This window comes from Halichoeres trimaculatus, unplaced genomic scaffold (assembly GCF_033239565.1).
Source record: "Halichoeres trimaculatus isolate MK-OKI-2021-1 unplaced genomic scaffold, fHalTri1.1 fHalTri1_scaffold_3, whole genome shotgun sequence".
Lineage (NCBI taxonomy): Eukaryota > Metazoa > Chordata > Actinopteri > Labriformes > Labridae > Halichoeres > Halichoeres trimaculatus.
This window is the reverse complement of record NW_027437181.1, coordinates 7689598-7710784: the sequence shown is the minus strand read 5'-3', so window position 1 is coordinate 7710784 and position 21187 is coordinate 7689598. Positions and strand designations below refer to the sequence as shown.

Here is a 21187-nt window from a genome sequence, read left to right as displayed (position 1 = left end):
ACCTGTCAACTCACGTTGTGGTTGTACTTCCGTTATTTTTTGGCTTTTGCATTCGTGTTATTTCCTATTGTCTGGGAACAACATTACTCAAAAAGTAACCAGAGGATCTTAAAGACATTTTCAGGAAGTGTTCAAAACGGGATAAGAAAGAAGTGATTAAATTTTGGAGGTGAACTGGATCACAGTCTGGATCCAGTATTTTTTAAAGAATTCTTTATCATTGTGAGATAGGGCCGTTTTCACCATATGTGTATATAGCTCCACGATAATTGCATTGCTTTGCAAAACAATACAAGACAAGGTCACCATCATTTCTAACAGACGTAAAGGTATAATCCAGATCCTGGCAATATTCTGGACACAAAGATCTGGAATATGTACTGGGTCATCATAATTTTCAAAAGAATTTCGAAACAAATTATTGTACAAACCTGCAACTAACACCAATTTGTAGCAGACAGTCTGCTGAAAGGGAGTATAACATTAAAGTAGGATTACAGTGATGCATGACAATTGGCAGAGGGCTGTGGTTTCTGAGTGCTTTTCTAGTTCCGTTCGCATTGTTACTTTTTCTAATTGCCTGACACTTACAGGCCACCGTACAAAACAAAAAGTGTAAAAAAAAGAAAAAAAAGAAAAAGGGATCTAAATAGTTCAGCTTTTTAAGAAAAGCATACATTTGAAATCAGAAATTTCAAATATTGAAGTGATTAATGAAGAAGAAAATGTCAAGAAAAAAGTATTTTAAGTATTAAGTAAGTAAGTAAGTGTTAAGTATTTTAATCAAAATTTGAAGTATTTTTTTAAAAATTGAAAGTCAAAATAATATAATATAATAATCCCAAAAATAAAGATAACTGATTAAAATGCAGATTGAGGGAAATTTTGTAAAAATTTAAAAAAATCTAAATAATCAAGATAAGAGAAATTTAGATACACATTTAAAATGTGAGAAGTGGGGCTGATTTTTCATTTCTTACAGACAAGTAAAAAATAAAAAACTTCCACGAACTCTTCAAAAATTGGAGGGAAAATAATAGAATGTAAAAAAGAAAGAGTGATTTTTTTTTAACCCCAAAACCAATGTGAAAATAAAACATTGTAAATGGTATAAAAATGTTTTTAAAAAATGGAAGAACCCAAAAAAAACATCTTAGACACAACGTGTGATCTAAACAAAGAGGAACGAGAGATGAAGCACTCCACAGGACCAAACACGTACAGACAACAGAGCTCCAAATCAAATGTAGAAACACAGGTTTAAAACATGCAGCTACATCCTGAATCAAAGGTATCCAGACAGTATACCAGTACAGCCCCAAACAAACCAGTACAGTCCAGTAGAGTCTGCTGCACTTACTTGAAACTGGTTTTGCCCTCCGTCTTGACGGGCTGCTCCGGGATCAACTGGGACGACTTCTCCTGGTGAGAAGGATCTGAGGAAGGAGAGCTGAAATATACACAAACGCACACACACACACACGGTCACACACACACGATCACACAAACACACACACAAAGGCACAAAATGAGCGAACAGGCAGGAATGTAGTGAGAAAGTAGAGAGCCAACGTTTCAAAACATTGTTTTCTGCCAGTTTATTCACTTCTGTGTGTGTGCATGTGTGTGTGTTAGAGAGAAACTATATGTGTGACAACTTGTGTGTTTTTCTCACAATGACACACACACACCAAGTTCCAACTATGATTGAGAGCCACCAAAAAACTGAGGAATGACAGCGCTACGAAAACAGACGCAAAGATTTCATGACTTATTTCTATTTCAAACATTTTAAATATCAAAAATGTGATTAAATTGTGATTCATGAGGTGATTCTCTTTAATAAAGATCACTTCTCTCTGTCTCCTTCCTGCTCCCCAGAGGACGAACTCTCTTAAGCGATAATCTACAGGTTGTAATGTGCACTTCAGCCTGTAGGGGGCACACAGCTGGTCTTAGGTCAGGCCAAGTGTTACAGACCTGCAGGCGGCTGACGGCTCCTCGGAGATGGAGCTACTTTTGGAGAAAAGTCTGGACTTCTTCCCGAGACCCAGAGCGGACATGTGGTGGCTGAGGAAAGAGCGACTCCTGGTGGTCGGAGGGAATCACAGCAGGAGAGAGACACGAGAGAGGAGGAGGGAAACACCAGGAGTTGAATCAGTGATAGAAACCCAACACCAAGTCACCAGAAACAAGAACAGACCCAGAACCAGAAAGAGGAGAGACCTAAAGGTTTTCATCTCTTGACTCCAGGGTTAGAGGAACGTTCAGACTGAGCAGAGTTGGTTTGAGATGGAGGGTCCGACGACCTCTGAGTCCCAGCAGCAGAAACATGTGCCCACAGAGAACAAACATTCCTGCTGCTTGAACTCAGAGAAAAACCTCCTTCCAAATAAAACACGGCCCCTCATCAGAGAGCCCGTCTAAACTTGGTCAAAGTCAAGAGGCTGAGAGGGACCGGACCAACTAAAACCCTGAAGGAGAGACAATTATCCTGCTCGCTACGGGTCCTTAACACACTGCTTCAAGATTCCAGGGAAGAGATTTAAACTCCAGCGAAGTGACGAATAAAAAACCTTTTCAGGGAGGACTTACGGGCTGGATGGGGACTTTGTCTCCTGCTCTGCTGCGATGGAGCCGTTAGAAGCCGAGTGTGGAGGAAGAGGAGACCCTCTCTGGGATCCAGATGGACTGGAGGCAGAGCTGCCGGGGTCAGAGATCAGTGGAGATGAGGCCCTGCTGCCGAGTCCAGCTGTGGGACTCGGGGACGACACGACGGGGGAGACAGCCGGGGAGACTGCCGGGGAGATGGTTTGGAAAGTAGCAGGGGAGGCGGCAGGAGAGACGTGAGGCGAGATGACAGGGGAGGTGGATGTGTTTTCAGTGGAGGGGGCAGGGTAAGCTGCCGGGGTGGGGGATGAAGAGGGTGAGGAGCGGACAGGTGAGGGGAGGACGTCAGGGAGGTTCTGGGTGGAGGTGCGGCGGCTCTTTCGTCCCTCCTGCTCGCCAGTGGCCATCTTTCTTCTCTCTTTACGCAGGTGAGGGGAGGAGTCATCCATGTCTCCGTCCTCGTACCTCAGAGCCGTCTGCACACACACACAAACATGAACATCACCAGTGTGTGTGGTCAGGTGTCAGGTGTGTGTATTCTCGCTCAGGGTCTTACCTCGTAGATGGTGAACTGGGCCCTCAGGTCTGGCTCGGTCCCCTTGTTGTTCATGTGTTTGAAGATGATGGTCTCCATCCCTAACTGCTCCAAACTGTCCGTCAGATCGTAGAACGAGTCCTGGTCCGGGAGCACCGCTAGGGTCTGACAACCAAAAACACACACACAGGAAACACACGTCCTCAGTGAATTATGGATTCAGCAATCAGTATAGCCAGGCAGTATAATTGCTCCCAAATATTTAAACTTGTACTCATGTTATTGTCTTTGAACGCACAATGGATACTCAATGGATACATGGAGGCCAAAGATTTTATCTGTCAGTCAGAAATTAACACATCCAGCAACACAGCAGCTCTCTCAAACTGCTAACAGGTTCACTTAGCATTCACTTCTAGCTCCTAAAGACATAGGAAGACCCGCCTCTATTGCTGCTCTGCCAATCACGCGGTCGCACGTTCCATACTGGCTCTGTCAGGTTCCACTTATACACAGATTTCAGCTGGAGACAGAAAAATGATCCATTGACTCAGGATTACTTAAAGGTGTGTTAAAAGCAGAAAAAAATAAAACAAGTCTCGCTTTTATTCTGAAATTGTATCCAGAAAAGTTATGGTTTCAGTACAGAGGAGGATTTTTAAAGTCTGATGGATTTTTTTTTTTCTTGTAGAGTGTCTCCCTATGTTTTTACAAAGGGCTTTTATTCTGAAATTGAGTCCAGGACAGTTGGCTGGTTAGAGAGTCACATGTCTCTCTCAGTATTCGAGCCTGTGGTGAACTTTTGTTGTAAAAAATGTTTTCATGGAACTCACTGACTGCTGGTAAGCTATGTTAATTACTCAGTAAACATCAGGTCTAAGGAAACTTGTGCTCTTGTGCGATCTGTCTCTCCCTCTGCATCCATCTCTGAACCTCTGGCTCTGAGCTGTCATACACTGGTTCAGATTTTTATCTGCACACTGCTGCTGACCGTAAGGATCAGATATTTGGATTCCCAACTTCTAAGAGGAGCTGAAGACGGCTTGGTGGAAACCTAGCTTCTGTTTACCTTGTTGATGAGCGTCATGGCGAACATGAGGAGCTCTGTGTCTGAACCGTTTCTCTCCTCCAGAACCTCCATCAGATAACTCCACGGCTTCACACCTGCAACACACACACACAAACTTGTATAATTACAAATAAAACTATTATTTGATCAACGCCTGTTCCACGTGTGTGTGTGTGTGTGTGTGTGCAGGAGTGTGTGTTTGCACCTCTCTTCCCGTCCACCGTGTTGACAGCGCTGATGAGCAGAGGACTGTTGGACTCTGCGTACTCCACGAAGACTATGAGCAGCTTCAGAGCCGTCTTCACCACCAGACGAGACTGCAGGAGGAGAGAGGTTCTCAGTCAGTCCACCAGGGGGAGCTGCAGGTCTGCTCTGCACTTCAAACCTCCTCTGAGAAACTTTGACTACAGGGGAGACTTTTAAACTTTGTTCAGGCTGGGTGATGGTGGTTTTTAAAGGGGCTGCCATCATTAAAGGGTTATTCCATAGTTTTTAACCTCTGCTTTAATTAAAAAAAAAAAAAAGAAAATAAAAACCTCAAAATTATGCTCTAAAACAGACAATTTCTCTGCTTCTGTAGCTTCTCAAACACAGTGTTTTAAACATATGAGGTGAATAATGAAGTTTTTTAAACAGCTGTGATTGTAAACACCTCAAGACTGAAACCAGTCTCACAAAAACTGGATGCAAAAACTGGAAAATGAGATTTATTTTGAGTTTTGATGACTCACCAGGCTCCCCGTCAGCGTGTAGAGCCACTGCACCGTCTCATTGTGGTTTATCACTCCGTTCATACCATCCACAAACAGCATGATCTGACTGAGAGCTGAGAGACACACAGACAGACAGACAGAGGAATAGACAGACGCACAGATGGGTCAGTGTCAGTGTCGTTTCCCTGCTTTCCACACACAGCTCCAGCAGATCCAGAGGAGCCTGTAATCTGCAGGGCTGACTCAGCTCTCTGTGGGTTTGTTGGACGTGTGAAGCTGAGTTTCCATCGAGCAGAGCTGCTGCTTCTGCTGCTGTGTGTGTTTGTGTGTGTGTGTGTGTGTGTGTGTACAGACTCCACAGAAACCCGGCTGATGGAGCTGCATCTTGAAGAACCCAGAAATCTGTTTGACCTCGAAATCCTTAGTTTGATCTCGTGAAGCTTCATGACTCCTTAAAAAACCTCTGAGACAAGACCTGTTCAGCTTGGTGCACTCTTATCGGACTATCATGTCCTTTCCACAGGCCAAAGCACCATGTGGGAACTGAATTAACGTTTTTTAACTCGACGGACATGAAAACGGGCTTTGATTCCATGCCAAATGTTGCCGTCATATGTCATGTGGTGTTCCCCAGGGCACCATCCTAGGACCCTTTTATGTCTCTGTTTGAATTTGTCCTTTTTATCTTTTCTTTGAACAGTTGATCAGAAAATCCAACAAAAACTAGCAGCTGAAACAACCTTGAGGTCTTCAGACTCTGAGAATCACTTTTCAACTGTTCTAAAAATTATTTTTCAAACCCTGGGAAAATTTTAGAATGATTAGAAGAATTGATTGTGACTTTAAATAGAACACAGATTAGATCCTGATTTCCTGTTAATCTTGGAGTCTAATTGTGGTCAGTCTAAAGTTTTTGCTAAGTTTGAGCCCACCATCCCAGCTCACCAGTGCAGTGTGACGCCACGAGGACAGTTAGCATTTAACCCTTTGCATACTCTCTTGAATAAGAGAGCTTTTGCCCTATTTGTGCTGGTTAAATTGGAACATGCAGTGGAGGTCAGAATCATCAGCCTCTGATGTAAACAGTCAGCCTTGTGTTTACTGATTTGACTTGTACCAAACTGTACTGGTTCATACTGGACCACTAGGTGGAAACGGGGCTATTGGCTGCTCCCAGACTCCAGATGATCCCTAGCATCCTTCATCCTGCTGGCTTGAAAGTGTCTCTTTTACTATTGTCAAAATGAACTTTTTCTTGGCCTGCCTCCTCCACAGCAGTCCATTTAAAAGACATCAGGGCTCTAGTGACCTTCTTCTTTGGCACTTTGACAAGTCCTCACTTGGCCAAGTCCTGAACTCTTGTAGTTTGGTAGTCGTTCTGGGCTCTTTAGAGGTACTCTGTCTAGTTTTCTTTCATTTGTCCATTCATTCATTTGTTTAGGGCCTTTGGGTACTCTGAACCCTCATCTTGGAACCAGTTGCAGAATCACTTAAAGCTCAAGGAGATGGTTCCTTAAATGAGCTGTTTTTTTAAGATGCAAGAGTTTTAGCTCGGTTGTTTGAACAGTTGTGTCCTGGAACGTGATTTCAATCCACTATCTTGTGTTTTATTGACTGTTCTTTGTCTCTTTTTGTGTTTTTCTGTCTGTAACTTTGTGTTTTTGCTGCTGCCTGTCTTGGCCAGGTCTCCCTTGAAAAAGAGGTTTTAAATCTCAATGGGAGCAACCTGGTTAAATAAAGGTTAGAAAAATAAATAAAAAATTCAGAGTCCAGTTTGAATCTTTGTCTTCCTACCTTTGCCAGACTTCTACAGTTGGCTTCATTTAGCAGACGCTTTTGTCCAAAGCAACGTACAACACTTGCAAGAACTTTGACAGAAGGGAAAACTTAAGTCCGTGCAACAAAGTGCAAGTTGTTTGGTGGCAAGTCCTGTGGTTAAGTGCAAGAAGATTGTTTTTTAATGTAGACTAATGTTTCGATAATGAACCACAATTCATCGGTTTAACAATATAATTCAGCCTTCAACAACATTCAATGGTCAGTGCTGAATATTCATTAGGGGCTGTGTCTCAGACCTTCTGACTCAGTCTACCCCTGAGGACAAAGAGGAGAAGGGTCAGATTAAGTGCCTAAATGTTCCCTGAACAGATGAGTCTTCACAAATATCTTAAAGTAGAAAGGGGCTCTGCAGATGGGATAGATTTAGGTAATTCATTCCACCATTTGGGCACAACAAAGGAGAAGAGTCTGGCTAGAGATTTGGAGCCGCGCTGGGCTGTCCTGTGTGCCTCTTTTTGAACTTCTTGATGATCCTTTACACTTAACTTCTTGACACTTGGAAACAACAGCGTGATAGCTTTGTTTATCCTTCTCCTGCTTTGGAAGCATCAGCAGTTCTTTTCCTCCAGCCTGAACTGACGAGGACAAACAGTTTGGGCTGGACTGACTGATTACAAGCTGTGTGAAAAAGATGATCAGGATCCTGTTCAGGGTGAAAAGTGTGGACCCTGTATCGTGTTATTGCTTACTCACCTCTCAGGATGTAGTTCTGGTAGTTGGTGTCAGCCTCTGCTCCCACTTTGATGAAACACGTCAAACCTTCAGACGCCACAAACTCTGGAACCAGATCTTTATCATCCTGCAAAGCAGAGACAGAGGAGACGGGATCATGATGCTGATGCTTCCTTTTTCTGAGCAGATCAAGAGGTGTGTGTGTTACCTGGAAGAGCTGCTTGAGAGAGAAGAGGGAGCGCCTGAGCTCTGGACCCTGAGAGTTGTACAGCTTCTCTGAAACACAAGAAGAAGAAACCCAGTGAGACCCAAACACTGAGGCCTTAAAAGAGAAGAAGGAGGGAGGGAGAGGGTTTAAGAAAGGAATGAAAGTATTTCCTGTTTGTTCTGATCAGAGGCCGAGACCCCTGACTCATTCTGCAAATCAGAGGAGAAGATGACAGGTTTACACTTCAGAAATTTACGATTTAACTCGAGTTCAAGTGGTGATCACGAGAGGAAAGAAAACAAAAACACCCATATAAGATATTGCATCAATTCAGAGCAAATTTAACCCCTGAACTGTTGTCTACCATCCTATAGGAGATCATAATGACTGGGGAAGACCTAAATCTCCAAGCCCCGCCCCCTACAAGCCTTCAGAGAGCTGGCCAATCAGAGAGAAGGGGTTCTTCTTAAAGAGACAGCAGCTAAACCGAAGTGTTGCAGACAGAGGCTGAAACAAGGTTTTATTAAACACAAAGGAGAAGGAATAAAGATTTCTTTTAGCTGTAAATCAGAATACAGACTAAAAAAAACGCACAGTACCCCCTCTTTAAGGTCAGCCAACATTTCTCTCAAACAACGGAGAGCTTTAATCCACAGAAAAATAATCCACAGAGGCAGGAAGTGATGATTTAAAGTTTAAAGAGACACAAATAAACTGAAGACACCAAAACATATCAGAGGAATTCATGAGAGAGACTGCAGGATCCACATCAACACACACACACACTACAAAGAGCTGTGGTTAGAGTGTGTGTAGCAGGAAGTCATGGGAGTCTGTTGTCGTGGCACAGGGATCCATAAATCCTCCCCTGGGATTTCAGAGTGAACAGAAACACTGTCATCGTTCAGGGAAACACGCCGCTCACAGATCTTAAGAAAACCAACGACAGGAGAAGAGTTCACTCCAGTGTAATGACACTTTTACATCATCTTCATCACCTCCTGACTCGCTGCTGCAGCAAGCTGTGACCTCAGGTAACCTCTGAGCTCAGAGAAGTCAGAGAATCCTCTTTTAGCCTCGTTACATTTCAGATTTCTGTCACTTTTAGAGCTGGAAGTTAAAGGACACAGACTGAAGGAGCCATTCAGTAATCCTTCATCATTAACATGTTTGTTTATGAAATGTATCAGTGGGCAAGATTGTCAACTGATGACCAGCAAATGCAAGTCATTATCGACCAATCAGAAATAATTTCTGAACCGTAAAGCTTTTCAGAAACAGTTTTATTCAAAGATTTCTAAATTTAAGGTGAAAAGTGACCAGAAATCAAACCTTAAATAAAACCACCAACTCTGAAGGCTGGGGCAAACAGAAAACTCAAGGACCAAGTTAATAACTGTGTCTGCTTTACCTATATAAACTTTGGGGAGTCAGCAGTGCAGTGGCTGTGATAGAGGGAGGAGCAGAGACACACAGCTATAAGGAAAAAGTGCAACTTCTTGTCTGAAGCTTCGCCTTTTACCATTGTACTGTTTTGAAGCTAAAATACCCCATTGGAGCCTGCACAAAACAGTCTATAAGGGATGAAGAGACAATCTGAGTAAAGATGGGTGACAAAAATATATATATTTTTTTATCTTTCAAGGGTCAAATATCTTCTTGGTTCTCCCTCCCGACATATTTTGCAATCCCCGGAAAAAATACACAAGAACAGAAGCTGTCAATCATCATTAAACATGACATAAAGCCTTGTTTTTTACCTCTTATAACTAATGAAAATGAAACTTTTCAGAAAAACGGAGGACTAGAATACAAGGCAGCTAAATAATATGTTCAATTTACCACAACAATCAGGTGTGAGAAACATTTCAATGGTATGTATTGATTTTTTGTAAGTTTGACCACAGCCCATCTGGAATGGCTGGGGAGATGGATTTTGTGACCTATACTGCAGCCAGCCACCAGGGGGAGCAGTTCTTGTGACGACCTTACTTCAAGTCTAGCAAGATGACATTTTTTTTTTTTTTTTTTAACCGTGTATGGTAAAGCCTGATCCTGTTCGCTTGTAAGCTGAATGCTGATAGCTGCGCCAGCTGCATAACAACTCTGCTAATAAATCCAACGAAGAAGAAAAACATGACACAGTAATCAAAGGGCATGCTGTCTTATGTTGCCATTTTCCAGACAAAAAGAAAGTATCGCTGCAGTCGCACAGGAAGTGACGATTCTTTCAACCAGCCAATGGACAGTAGTGTTTCTAGCTCCACCTTCTGAGGTCAGATTAATATGTCTGGCACCCCAACAGAAAGGAACCAAAAAGTGGGACGTTACGGGTCGGTAATTTGGGGACCTGTCCCAATTTCAGACAAGCTCTCCTGAGCAGGGGTTCACAAACTTTTCAGCCCTTGAACAACAAAATATTGGTGCCAGAGACGAGTGACTCCCTGCTGTGAGATGTACTAGCTTTAACTTTTCTGATCAGTATAGCTTTAGTCCATCTTGGGTCAAACCTTGCTGTGTTTAATCTGCCTCCACTGATACGCCATTATTCTGGTTTGGTCACTTCAGGGGTGTTTAACAAATAAATAAAGAAAGCATTTCAACATTTTAAATTTTTTTTCATCCACAATTGGCGTCATACTATTTGAAAGGAGCCCAGAAACTAAAGATGGAGCTCATAAACTCATTCGAAGTCATCTTTTCTGTATCTGATGCATTAACTTATTAGCAGACTTACTCCCTGGGAAAACTACAGGTTTAAGGCTCTTCTTGGCTTTTAACCAAGTGGCAACCTCCAGTCTAAAATTATTAGGCATTGTGGAAGCGTAAAAACTCATTCAAATGGCATATTTTTTGTCAGGGAAAGTATGAATATGATCTCTTTAATCCTGTCCTGAGTTTCTGCAGCTCCTCTCTGGTCCCTGCTGTGCTAACGTGATGGAATCATTTATACCAGAGGCAAATAAACCGATGAGACTCGACATCCTGTTTACTTTTCAGTAAACAATCTGAGACGCTCAGTCCTGCTGCACAACATGGAGCTGCCATAAAACTCTGCTTTTCAACAGTTTGATGGGGAAACAGAGACAGAGTAGAAGAAGAGACCAACCACCTCCTCCTCGCTCTGTCCCCTGGCAGAGTCCCCTCTATTTGACTCTCAAACCCAGATGTGAAACGGTGTCACGGCCTTTTTAAATACCTCACATCAGCTGAGCTTGGTGCAGCTTGGAGCTGTGCAGGCGTCCCGGTCCAAGAATAGCAGGTAGTTATTAGGAAGTTATGATGAATGTTCTCACAGCCTGCTGTAAACTGACTGAACAAACAGCTCGCAGGAGGACGAGACATTTTTTACCTGAGGGAATCGATTAATCATGACAGCTCAGAAACACACCGCCACTCACGGCCAGGTGAGATTAGTTCCACTTTTTACTTCAACTTCTGTTTCCAGCTGTTTTTAGTGTGTTCAGTGTGCGCTGGCACAAATTTGGCATACCTTTTTAAGCAAATTTTTTTTTTACGTACTCGACGTAACTTCTTTGTAAATTTTCAAAAAAAAGTGACCATTTCTTATAACATATCTTTTACACAGTACATTATATTTTAAACTATATTGTGCAATCTTTTTTCATTGGTCAACTGCCGGTATCTTTATTGATATTAACATACCGTGTGCATCATTATTCATTTGTCCTTAGACTTAACACTATTTTATATATATTAGCTTATATTTCACATTATTCTTATAATTTTTCATACATTGTGAATTCCTGTATATACAATGTTACATGGACCATATTGTTTTTTTGTTTAATCATACATACATATTCTGTATTATATGAATTATCATGGCAAACATTATCTAACATTCATAAAACTTGTTAAACTGTGTTGTAAAACTGTTTATCTTTTTTTATTTTCTCTTTTCTTTAGTTTATAGATCACTTATTCCTTTTTCCTTAAATCAAACATAATGTGTCTACATATATATATATATATATATATATATATATATATATATATATATATATATATATATATATATATATATATATATATATATATACATATTTGTATTTGAAGTATTTCACACTATCCTCATAAATACTTCTGTCATTTATTGTGACCCCATGAACACTTACATACATATTGAGCTTATTTTCTGTTTCATTTATATTTTGCCTTATAAACATGACTATATACTGTAAGATATATGTTGCAAACATATGTTAAAAGAATGGTAATCTTGATATTTAAAGTTAAATTTTCCATCATTTTTTTATTTTTTTTTTCTTAGTTTGCAAATTTTTTTTTCAAATCTAATTTGACATTGTTTTTTGACATTTTACATATACATTCAACATTTACATATTTTACATACATTTGAACTCTTACATGTTTTCAGATGTATTTAGCCCCTTTTACTGTTTTATTCATGTATTTTGCATTATTATAAGATTTTTTGCTGATATGCAATGTTAGATATATTTTGCATAATTAAATCGATTAACTCCATTTTCAATCGTTTACCGTGCATCGCTTTAATTTTACCCACTTGTTTTAAGCATAACTTTAATTTTTTTTACAAATTGGGCGTTAAATGTAAGCTGTTCAATGTTTGTGCATGGTTTATCATCTACATGTTTATTTTTTGTTTGCTTTTTTTCAGGCTTTTTGTGCCTCAATCAGAGAGGAGAGGACAGTGGATACAACAGGAAACAGGACAAGAGTAGGGAATGACATGTGGGGCACAGGCTGGATCTGAACCTTGGTCACCTGCTCGAGGGCGAACCTCACGGGACGCAACCTAGACTGCTAGGCCATCTGCACCTCACATCTACATGTTTTGGTTTAAAGTATTTGATTTGATGTTTGAGTGTTTCCTTTTCATTTTTACATATTCACTAACACCTGCAGAGGTTTCCACACAGTAAAACATTTCAAACACTTAATTTAATGTAAACTTTCTTCATGTATATTCATATAATGTTTTGTTTGAGATAAACCAGCTGCAGGACCTTTGTTGAGTTTAAGGCGTTGACTCTGATTCAAAATTAGGCTCCTAAAACAAAAGAACAAAAGTTTGGACAGAAGAACACAAGTTTGTCTCCGGAGCGTTTCAGAGGTTAAACTCTGATTACAGGTTTTTATAATCGGTCAGTGGGAGAAAGAGGGCAGATGTGACTTCTCATTTTAGACTAAATTACACCCAGACATTTGACGGATAAACAGTTTGAGACATTCTGAACAAACAGAGAGAAACAGAGCTGTATACAGAGAGAGGAGGATCCCCACAGAGCTCAAATAAAAAGACACAAAGCGAGGATGTTTAACAGCAGCCGGGTGTCACAGGGGAACAAAGAGCCCACTGTGTGAAAACACGGCGTCCGTCTGACCATCTGGGCTGTAAAAGACAGAGCTGAAAGGAGCAACAGCATCGCAGAATGTTTCAGGAGCAGAAACACAGGAACGTTTCGTCAGTTTGAGTTATGAGCTTCAGCACAGTCAGAGAGGAGGTCTTCTCACTGGAGCGAGTTTCTGTTCTAACTGTTCGCTAAACAAATTCACAATGCTGCAAGTCTTTGTCACCATTCCTTCAAACCTTATTCTAAGTAGATTTGGATTGGACCCAAACTTATCCCTTTCTGTTGCCAACAAAAAGCTTTAATGCTCATATCATTGTTCGTTACTTTTAACATTTTATTTATTAGTTTGCATCTCTTCTGAATGGTGATGCAACTGTTTATTTTCATTGTCAGCATATTTTGACACTGTTACTTTTTAAGGAGAGGATATTGTGCTTTTTTCTGGTCTTTATCCTGTCCCCTGGTGTCCTTGGGGTATCTTTATACAATTTACAGCTTAAAAAAGTATCTTTTTTATTTCACTGGTGTTTCAGTGAGCCCTCATTTCAGCCTCTGTAACACTTTGTTTTAGCCGCTGTCTCTTGAAGAAACCCCCTTCACTCTGATTGGCCAGCACTCTGGAGCCCTGCCCCTTGATCTCAAACGTGTCATGAACTATTAAAGGGATCATGTAATAACCACATAGTTTTTGCAAGTCTCCTGAAGATCTCATCTCATCTCATCTCATCTCATCTCATCTCATTTCATCATGATCTCCTCCTGAAAATCTCATCTCATGAGGATCTGATCTCCTGAAAATCTCATCTTATCTGGTGAATATCTCATCTTGTCTCATCTCATCTCATGAAGATCTTTCATTTGGCGAAGATCTCATCCCATGAAGATCTCTCAACTGGTGAAGATCTTATCTCATAAAGATCTTATATCATAGGGAGATTTCATCTCAACATAATACGATCTTGTCTCAGCTCATGAACCTCTCTGTTCTGGTGAAGATCTCATTGCATGAAAATCTCATCTCATCTGGAGATTTTATCTCAACATATTATGATCTCATCTCATGAAGATATCATCTCATTTGGAGACTCCATCTCATCTCATGAAGATCTCCTCCAATCAAGATCCTGTTTCATCCCATCCTATTAGGATCCTATCTCCTGTAGATCTGGTGCCTTCTTTGGAATGGAGTGTTTTGATTGGTTTACAGACATATCCAAGGATTTCAACAACATATGAATATGTAGAAGTTTGGTAATCTGCACACACTCTTTCTGAGCATCCAGGATTGTTACTTTTTGGGAATGGAAGACTTGAAAAGGTTTTCTTTTGCAGTCCTCAAAAGAATCAGCACTCACTGGACTAAAATAACTGACTTTCTTTTTTTATTTTAAGATTTTTAGATCTTGAATTTTCTGGTGTGGTGTTTTCAGACATTATTTCTCAGTTTCTTGCTTGACATTCTTCTTAAATCAACCCTCTTCATCCCTCAGAGTCTTCAGCCTCTACTAAGTTTACTTGGCATGTGCGTCACTGAACTGTTCTGGATGTTGCAGTTTAACAATAAATCTGTCTGTCAGTGTTTTCTCTCAGAGCGGACGGTGAGTCAGACTCTCTGACATCCAACTTTGACCCAACATGGCTGCCAGCCAAACACAGTTTCACTACAACAGCTGAGAGTCAAAAGAGGGAACGTCCTGGGATTATAAAGAGTTATAACTGTGCAGTGATGCCAACAACACACTCCAGTTATATCTCTGTGTGTGTGAATGTGTGTGTGTGTGTGTGTGTGCGTGTCTGTGTGTGTGAAATTCTTCTCTCCTGACCACACTCCCACACATAGTTCCCGGCTGTTTGTGTGCGTAAAGGAGAGATTCAAGTTGCATTTATGGCCCATTGCACAGGCCGTTAAAATGAGCTTCATAGGGACAGTGAACACTTCAAAGAGAAGTGAAAGGGTGAACATTCATCCCTCGTTCAGTAATGCTTCACATTTCACCTGCTAAGTCCTCTTTATAGACACACCTGGAGGAAGCTGACAATGTCCAGATCATACAAACTATGCAGCAACGAAACATCATGTTCTCTAAGCCAGAGTGTGCATCCAGGCACATGGTACAGAGTTAATGCAGCAGCAGTTACAGAGAGAAAATAAAGGTGCAGTGCAGAATAATGCCTGTAGGTGGCAGTTGATGCAAAACCAAATGATGCAGGTGAAATTAAAACAAACATGGATGCTATGGGAGCGTTTAAGGAAGAAGTTTAGAGAACAAGCTCTGCAAAGAGCAGCAACAAGATGAAACCTGACACATGACAAGACACGACTGGACGAATCTTTCAGCACAACCTTTACCTGAACTTCTTAGTAACAGGATCACAAAAGCACCTTTGTGATCCAGTGTATTTGTGCACCTTTATAGGTCGAACAAAAGATTCCATCAGCTCCTCAGCGAGTGTGAGCCCCAGGCTGTGTTATTTGCAACACAGCCTGGGGCTCACCGTTAACCCTGTATCACATGCTATGCAGACTCAACCATGAAGGCACAAATAATTCTGTTGTCAGCTTTAAAAAGAAGCCAGAACTTCATGTTTTGCACAGTCTGCAAGGGACAAAACAAGGAGACACCTGAGAGGCAGCGGCTCAATGTGCCGTGTTTACCTAGAAACAAGATGCAAAGCTGCAACAGCTTAACTCAGAGCAGTAAAATGGTTTTAAAAATGTGTACTAACGAGTTTCATTCTTGTGTGTGTGTGTGGTTACATACATGATGCAAATTTGACACTGTAACACGTGCAAAAGCAAAATCCTACACTGGAAAAACTGAAGTTTTTTTTGTCTTAATATAAGTAGAAAAAGTCTCATTTATCTGACCTGTCTGGAAAAATGTCTTATTTGAAGTTATTTAAAGTCAAAATGAGGTCTGAATTTCTTGTAACAAGTAAAAACAAAATCTGCCAATGGAGCAAGAGAAAATGTACTTGTTTTAAGACATTATTCTAGTTTTAAGCTAATTTTTGAGCAAATTTTTCTTGCTCCATTGGCAAATTATTTCTTACTTGTTACAAGCAATTCAGACCTTATTAAATAATTTAAAACAAGACATTTTTTCTGAATTGATCAGTTGAACTGTAGCTCATATCATTAATAACAAGAAAATTTTTACTTAAAATAAGAGAAAATCACTTGAGAAAATTTCAGTTTTTTGCAGTGTATGAATTAAGACCTGAAAGCTGAAAGTGTGTTTTAGCATTGCTTCAACCAATATCTTGTGTTTGTGTTTCAAAAACTGGAACGTAAATTGTCCCCTCTTTAATAAATGCATAACAGTTATGATAATCATGAACATGTGGTCAAGAGTCAGACTATAACTGAATCATCAATCTCTTTAACTGCTGTATCCAGTACATTTTTGATTATCATTAGCTTTACTCACAGAAGTCAAATCATACCAAGATGGAAAATGAGTTTTCTGCTAGTTTTGCAATACAACTCCCAGCCAGCGGTGGCAGCAGTGAGCTGAGTAGATGTTGGGTCAGTGACAGAAGAAGTTTCTCTTGCACTTCTTCAGATCATAAAAACCATCAGAATGAGAGGAAATACGTAAACAACTGTGCAGGAAAGCAGGAAGGTGAGTGAATGAAACAGAGCCAAAGACTGAAGGATGGAAGGATTCATGTGTTTATCCCACAGAAACAGGAAGTGACCCAGATAAACTCTGCGTGGTATTTCCTGTTAGTGCCAGTGCTGCTAATTGAGCTCAACTATTTCAGTGAAATGAGTTTTCTTTAGAAGAAAGCTGGAGGCAGAGGGGTCTCCTTCTCAGAGTGATCCAAAGTCAAGATACAGAGCAGGATTTAAGGTTTCTGTGGGTTTAAAACCTCATCTTGAAGAGTGGTTTTCAAACTTTTCAATGTCACTCTATCTTTATTACTTCTAACATCCTGAGGTCAAAGACTGTGGGGTGTCTCAGTAAATCCAGCACTGGTTTGTTCCCAAGGAGGGAGCATGAAACACAAAGATGGAGGTCACTAAATTAGAAACGCTGAAAGGCAGAGGCGGGCTTTGAGCCTCCTGGGAAACCTCTGCAATGCTCCAACCTGTCTATCAAATTCATATTTTATATCATTTTCCTTCAGAGAGAAAAACAGATGAGTTTATAGAACAAATCAGCTTGAGAAAAAAAAGAGAGACCAAAGCGTTTGTGCACCAGGCTGTAAACATCTAAAATCTGCATCCTAACACAGACACAAATAAGGAAATCTGAGCTTTTAGTACAGCCTCTAGTGGACACTTTGGGTACTGCATATTTCTGTGTTGGTTTAATCTAGAAGTGCAGCTTGCTCAAAGCTAAAAACATAATGCATCCTTCCTACAGACTTCTCAAACCCTGCAGCTTGGTCAGGATTTGGGTTTTTATCTCTGCAGAGTTTGCTTCCAAAGGGGCTCTTAGAGAAAGTTAGGAATAATAAATCAGCCGTGTGTGGTTAAATTGGGAAAATAAAGCTATCAGGTTGAGAATAATAAATCTGTGATATCCAGTAGGACTTTCAAAATAAAGCTCCCAGAGAGAAACACATTTGAGTTTTGGAAGTCTATGACTAACAATCAGTGACTTATCCAATAAAAATCAACGGGGTTTAGGGTTAATAAGGAGGGACAGTCACTGGGAATCAAACCAGACACTATTAGGAGACAGTTTCTCTGTGCGAAAGCCTGAGGGTTCAACATGTCCTGCTGGGAGGTCAGGATACAACAACAACAAAGCGTCAGCAGCAACAAAACATGGAAGGAAACACTGATAACTGATGTCATCACACACACACAGGATGCAGCATCAGTGAGTTACAGCAGCCAGTCTGGACGCAGCTTGTCTCTTGAGTTGAGTCAGACTCAAACTGTGAACACGGCTTGATTAAAAGAATAATGTCAAACAGGAACTTATAAAATATCTTCTCCTCTTATTTTAATACCCTGAGAGAGATTTATTTTTAGATCCAGTCCCAAAATTGTTTTTAAATAACAAGACACTTTTTTTTTTTTTTGGGGGGGGGGGGGGGCGACCAATTTGAATTTAGAGAGTAAAAATCTGGTGTCATGACTGCTACTTCTTCACAAAGTCCTACGTTATTATCCCACATTTAATAATTTAATCTAATTAATAATGAATACATCACTTAGTTTACACCATATTTTTTATGTCTAAGTAAGTAGACATCTATTACAAATAAATTAGTTTAATCAAATCAAATAATAAAAAGTTTGCATGATGTTATGATCTTGTCAAAATATTAAACGTCGTCTTGCAGCTGCTCTGTAAACAGTTAAGTATTGTTCGAAGGTCAGCTTTCATACGCACAATGACTCAGGAGAGAAGCCTTTCTTCTCTTTGTGACAGCTTTTATTTATCACATCCTACTGTTGCTTAATCACATGTGTCTGATTTTACGAGGTAAAGGAAGAGCCCCTGAACGCACCATGACTTCAGGCATTGTTATAGAGGTGAGTTCAGGACGTGAAGAAACATGAATCATCAGGTAACCTGACGTCCCCCCTGACACACTTTTCTCTCCACGTCTTCCAGATAATAAGATAAACACTGATCCCACGTCTTCCAGGTAAATCCACCCGTCTCAGTTTCTGGAAGCGTTTTAACTTTTACAAAACTTTTCTTTCTTAAGAATGAGTTGTCTTCTAACCAAGAATCCCAATCAGGACCAGTATTGTTTTTGGTGACCGTCCTAGTTTTAGTCTCAGTCTTCTGGATGAGAATGTGACTGAGTTTTAGTCCAGTTTTAGCCGAGGAAAACTCAAAAAGGTTTTAGTCTAGTTTTAGTAAAAAAAAAAAAAAAAAAAAAAATTAGTCTTTTAACAAAATAATTATGGTCAATAATTGTTGGAAAGTGGAATCAAGGGTGACAGGTTTTATCAAGTGTTGTACTTTATTGCTGTCAGGCAGAATTTTTTTATCTCCATATTTCAACTTGTATTTTTTAAATGAATCGATCAAACACATCAGGACATCAACAGTATCATATTTTAAGATTACTGATAAGACTGGCTAAGAGTTTGATGATGTAACCTAGTTTTACTTTGAATATAAAGTCTGTTTCTGTGAATCATAATTTATAGGTTCACTTGTTATTTATTATTATTTCAGTCATAACTTCTGCCCCAAACAAACTTTTCCATTAAATACACAAAATAAAAAACTGGATTTAGTATATGAGCAGTTTATATTGCTTGTTGTGGTCAAACCTGGTTAACTGAGGTTGGACAGCCGCAGACGTCACTGGTGTTTTAAAGTAAAGTGTGACCCTGTTAATTGGTGACCGCCTGCTGACCATCACTGCCATGTTCAGCTGAGAGTCTTCAGTTAGCTAGGTCACTATTAACCACAAAACACCGGCTGCTATGCCACGGTCAAAACTTGATAAGAGCTGACTCCATGTTAAAGTATTTGTTAGGGATGTCCCGATATTACATTTTCACTTCCGATATGATACCGATACTGCAGCATTGACTATTGGCCGATACCGATATTAATCTGATACGATATCAGCATTAAACATGCATACTTTTATTACATATTTTGTAGTATGTCTGTCATGTTAGAAAAGGCTTGATTAAGTGATATTATTCAAACAAAGAACAGCAGTCAGCAACAGTAGGTATGAGGAAAAACTGACCCATTTATTATTAACCAATGGGTAACAGAAACTGCTTATATCGGAGATTTTAGATGCATTCTGATTCGATACCGATACTTGTTTTTTTGCTGATATCGGACCGATGTCCAATATCAATATCGGACTGGGACACCTCTAGTATTTGTAGAGGCCAAGCCAATTCTTAAGCCACTGAGGCGCTACACCTGGAATTAATTGACGCATTGCTATTTGCTAGAGACCAATCCAATCCTGAAATCGGGCATCAGCCCAGATCCAGCCCCTTAAAATTGTATCGGCGGCAAACTTGACACTAAAACTAGACTACAAGGTATAAAATTTTACAATCAAATAGTCATTTCTGTAAATTCTGAAGCATTTTTTAACCAAACTGCTGTCTAACATTTAAACACTTAAAGTTTAAATCAATATTAACTTCAGTAATTCCATATGTACTAATTTTTGTCTTTTACTCAAAACATTACCAGTCTTATCCCACAGTAGGGCATACAGGTTATCATTTAACACTGATATCAGATCAAGATTGGTATTGGGCGATACCCAAAGCCTAGGTATCGGCATCAGTATCAGGACCAAAAAAGTTGGATTGGTGCATCCCTTATATTTGGTGCTCCTTCTTGATGAATGAAACTCTGTGCTTTCTTTGCTTTTCTCAACAATCAGTTAATTCATTTTGCATAACAAACATTCAGCTTGTCTGATACAATTACAGAATGTCTCTTCATCCTCCTGCAGCACCATGCTGCCGCTGCACACAGCGGTCTAAAAACTGTTGAACCTTTTCTGGGTTAACACACACTTGTCCCATCAACAAGGTTCCACCCTTATACAGAACCCCACCCGTGATTGAGCAAACAAAAATGAAAACAACCCAATTCATAATTTGCTCCTACAGTATTGTTTCTGACACCTGATCACAGAAAAAAACTGACATTTGTATGCTGCTTTATTTGGTGTTCAAAGAACGCTATCTTGTCTGAACAAATGGAGCTAAACAATAAAACTTCACCTCACAGCTTATCATGTGCACAGAATGCTGACATGAGACATACGTTTAAATCTGAACATCTTTTCTTCTTAAAATGTGTAATTTAATGTCTTCCCTGAATGATGTAAAAAAAAAAAAGTCACAAAATATTATTTTTTATCCTTATTGTTTCCTTATTCTCTCATTTTTTTAATCTTATTAGCTTTCCTGATGCAAGATATGTGACGCTTTTGTTTATGTAGTTTAAAGAAAACAATAAAACTCTGTGGTGAACCATTAATCACTGTTGTACACACAAGATGTCACCATGCAACATGTTCAGATCCCTGGAGGTCATATTTGACAAAAGCATGGTGTGTTCTTTCATGCACGTTGATTTAGATATGTAACCCTGTGTGCTTGTCTCTGCAAAACGTGTAAATGCAGCAAAATCCAGGAGAGTAGAGCTGGGTGACTGAAAGAAACATTTTAAACTCTCCAACGTGTGTCCCTGCTTCTCTGTCCCA

The 21187-nt window shown here is 39.9% G+C and overlaps 1 protein-coding gene across 2 annotated transcripts in view; it reads right to left on the bottom strand.

The window, feature by feature from the left end:
- Positions 1–21187, bottom strand: part of fhod1 (formin homology 2 domain containing 1) — a 59015-nt gene that overhangs the window by 14796 nt on the left and 23032 nt on the right. The window contains exons 4-12 of one of the 2 annotated variants that reach the window (XM_074667083.1): positions 7647–7714; positions 7460–7565; positions 4946–5040; positions 4420–4531; positions 4215–4309; positions 3167–3310; positions 2596–3086; positions 1981–2088; positions 1361–1450 (exon numbers count right to left, since the gene is read on the bottom strand). In XM_074667083.1, coding sequence (XP_074523184.1) covers positions 1361–1450; positions 1981–2088; positions 2596–3086; positions 3167–3310; positions 4215–4309; positions 4420–4531; positions 4946–5040; positions 7460–7565; positions 7647–7714 — 1309 coding nt within the window. The remainder of the gene's footprint in view (positions 1–1360; positions 1451–1980; positions 2089–2595; positions 3087–3166; positions 3311–4214; positions 4310–4419; positions 4532–4945; positions 5041–7459; positions 7566–7646; positions 7715–21187) is intronic. The other variant, XM_074667084.1, reaches the window with a different exon arrangement.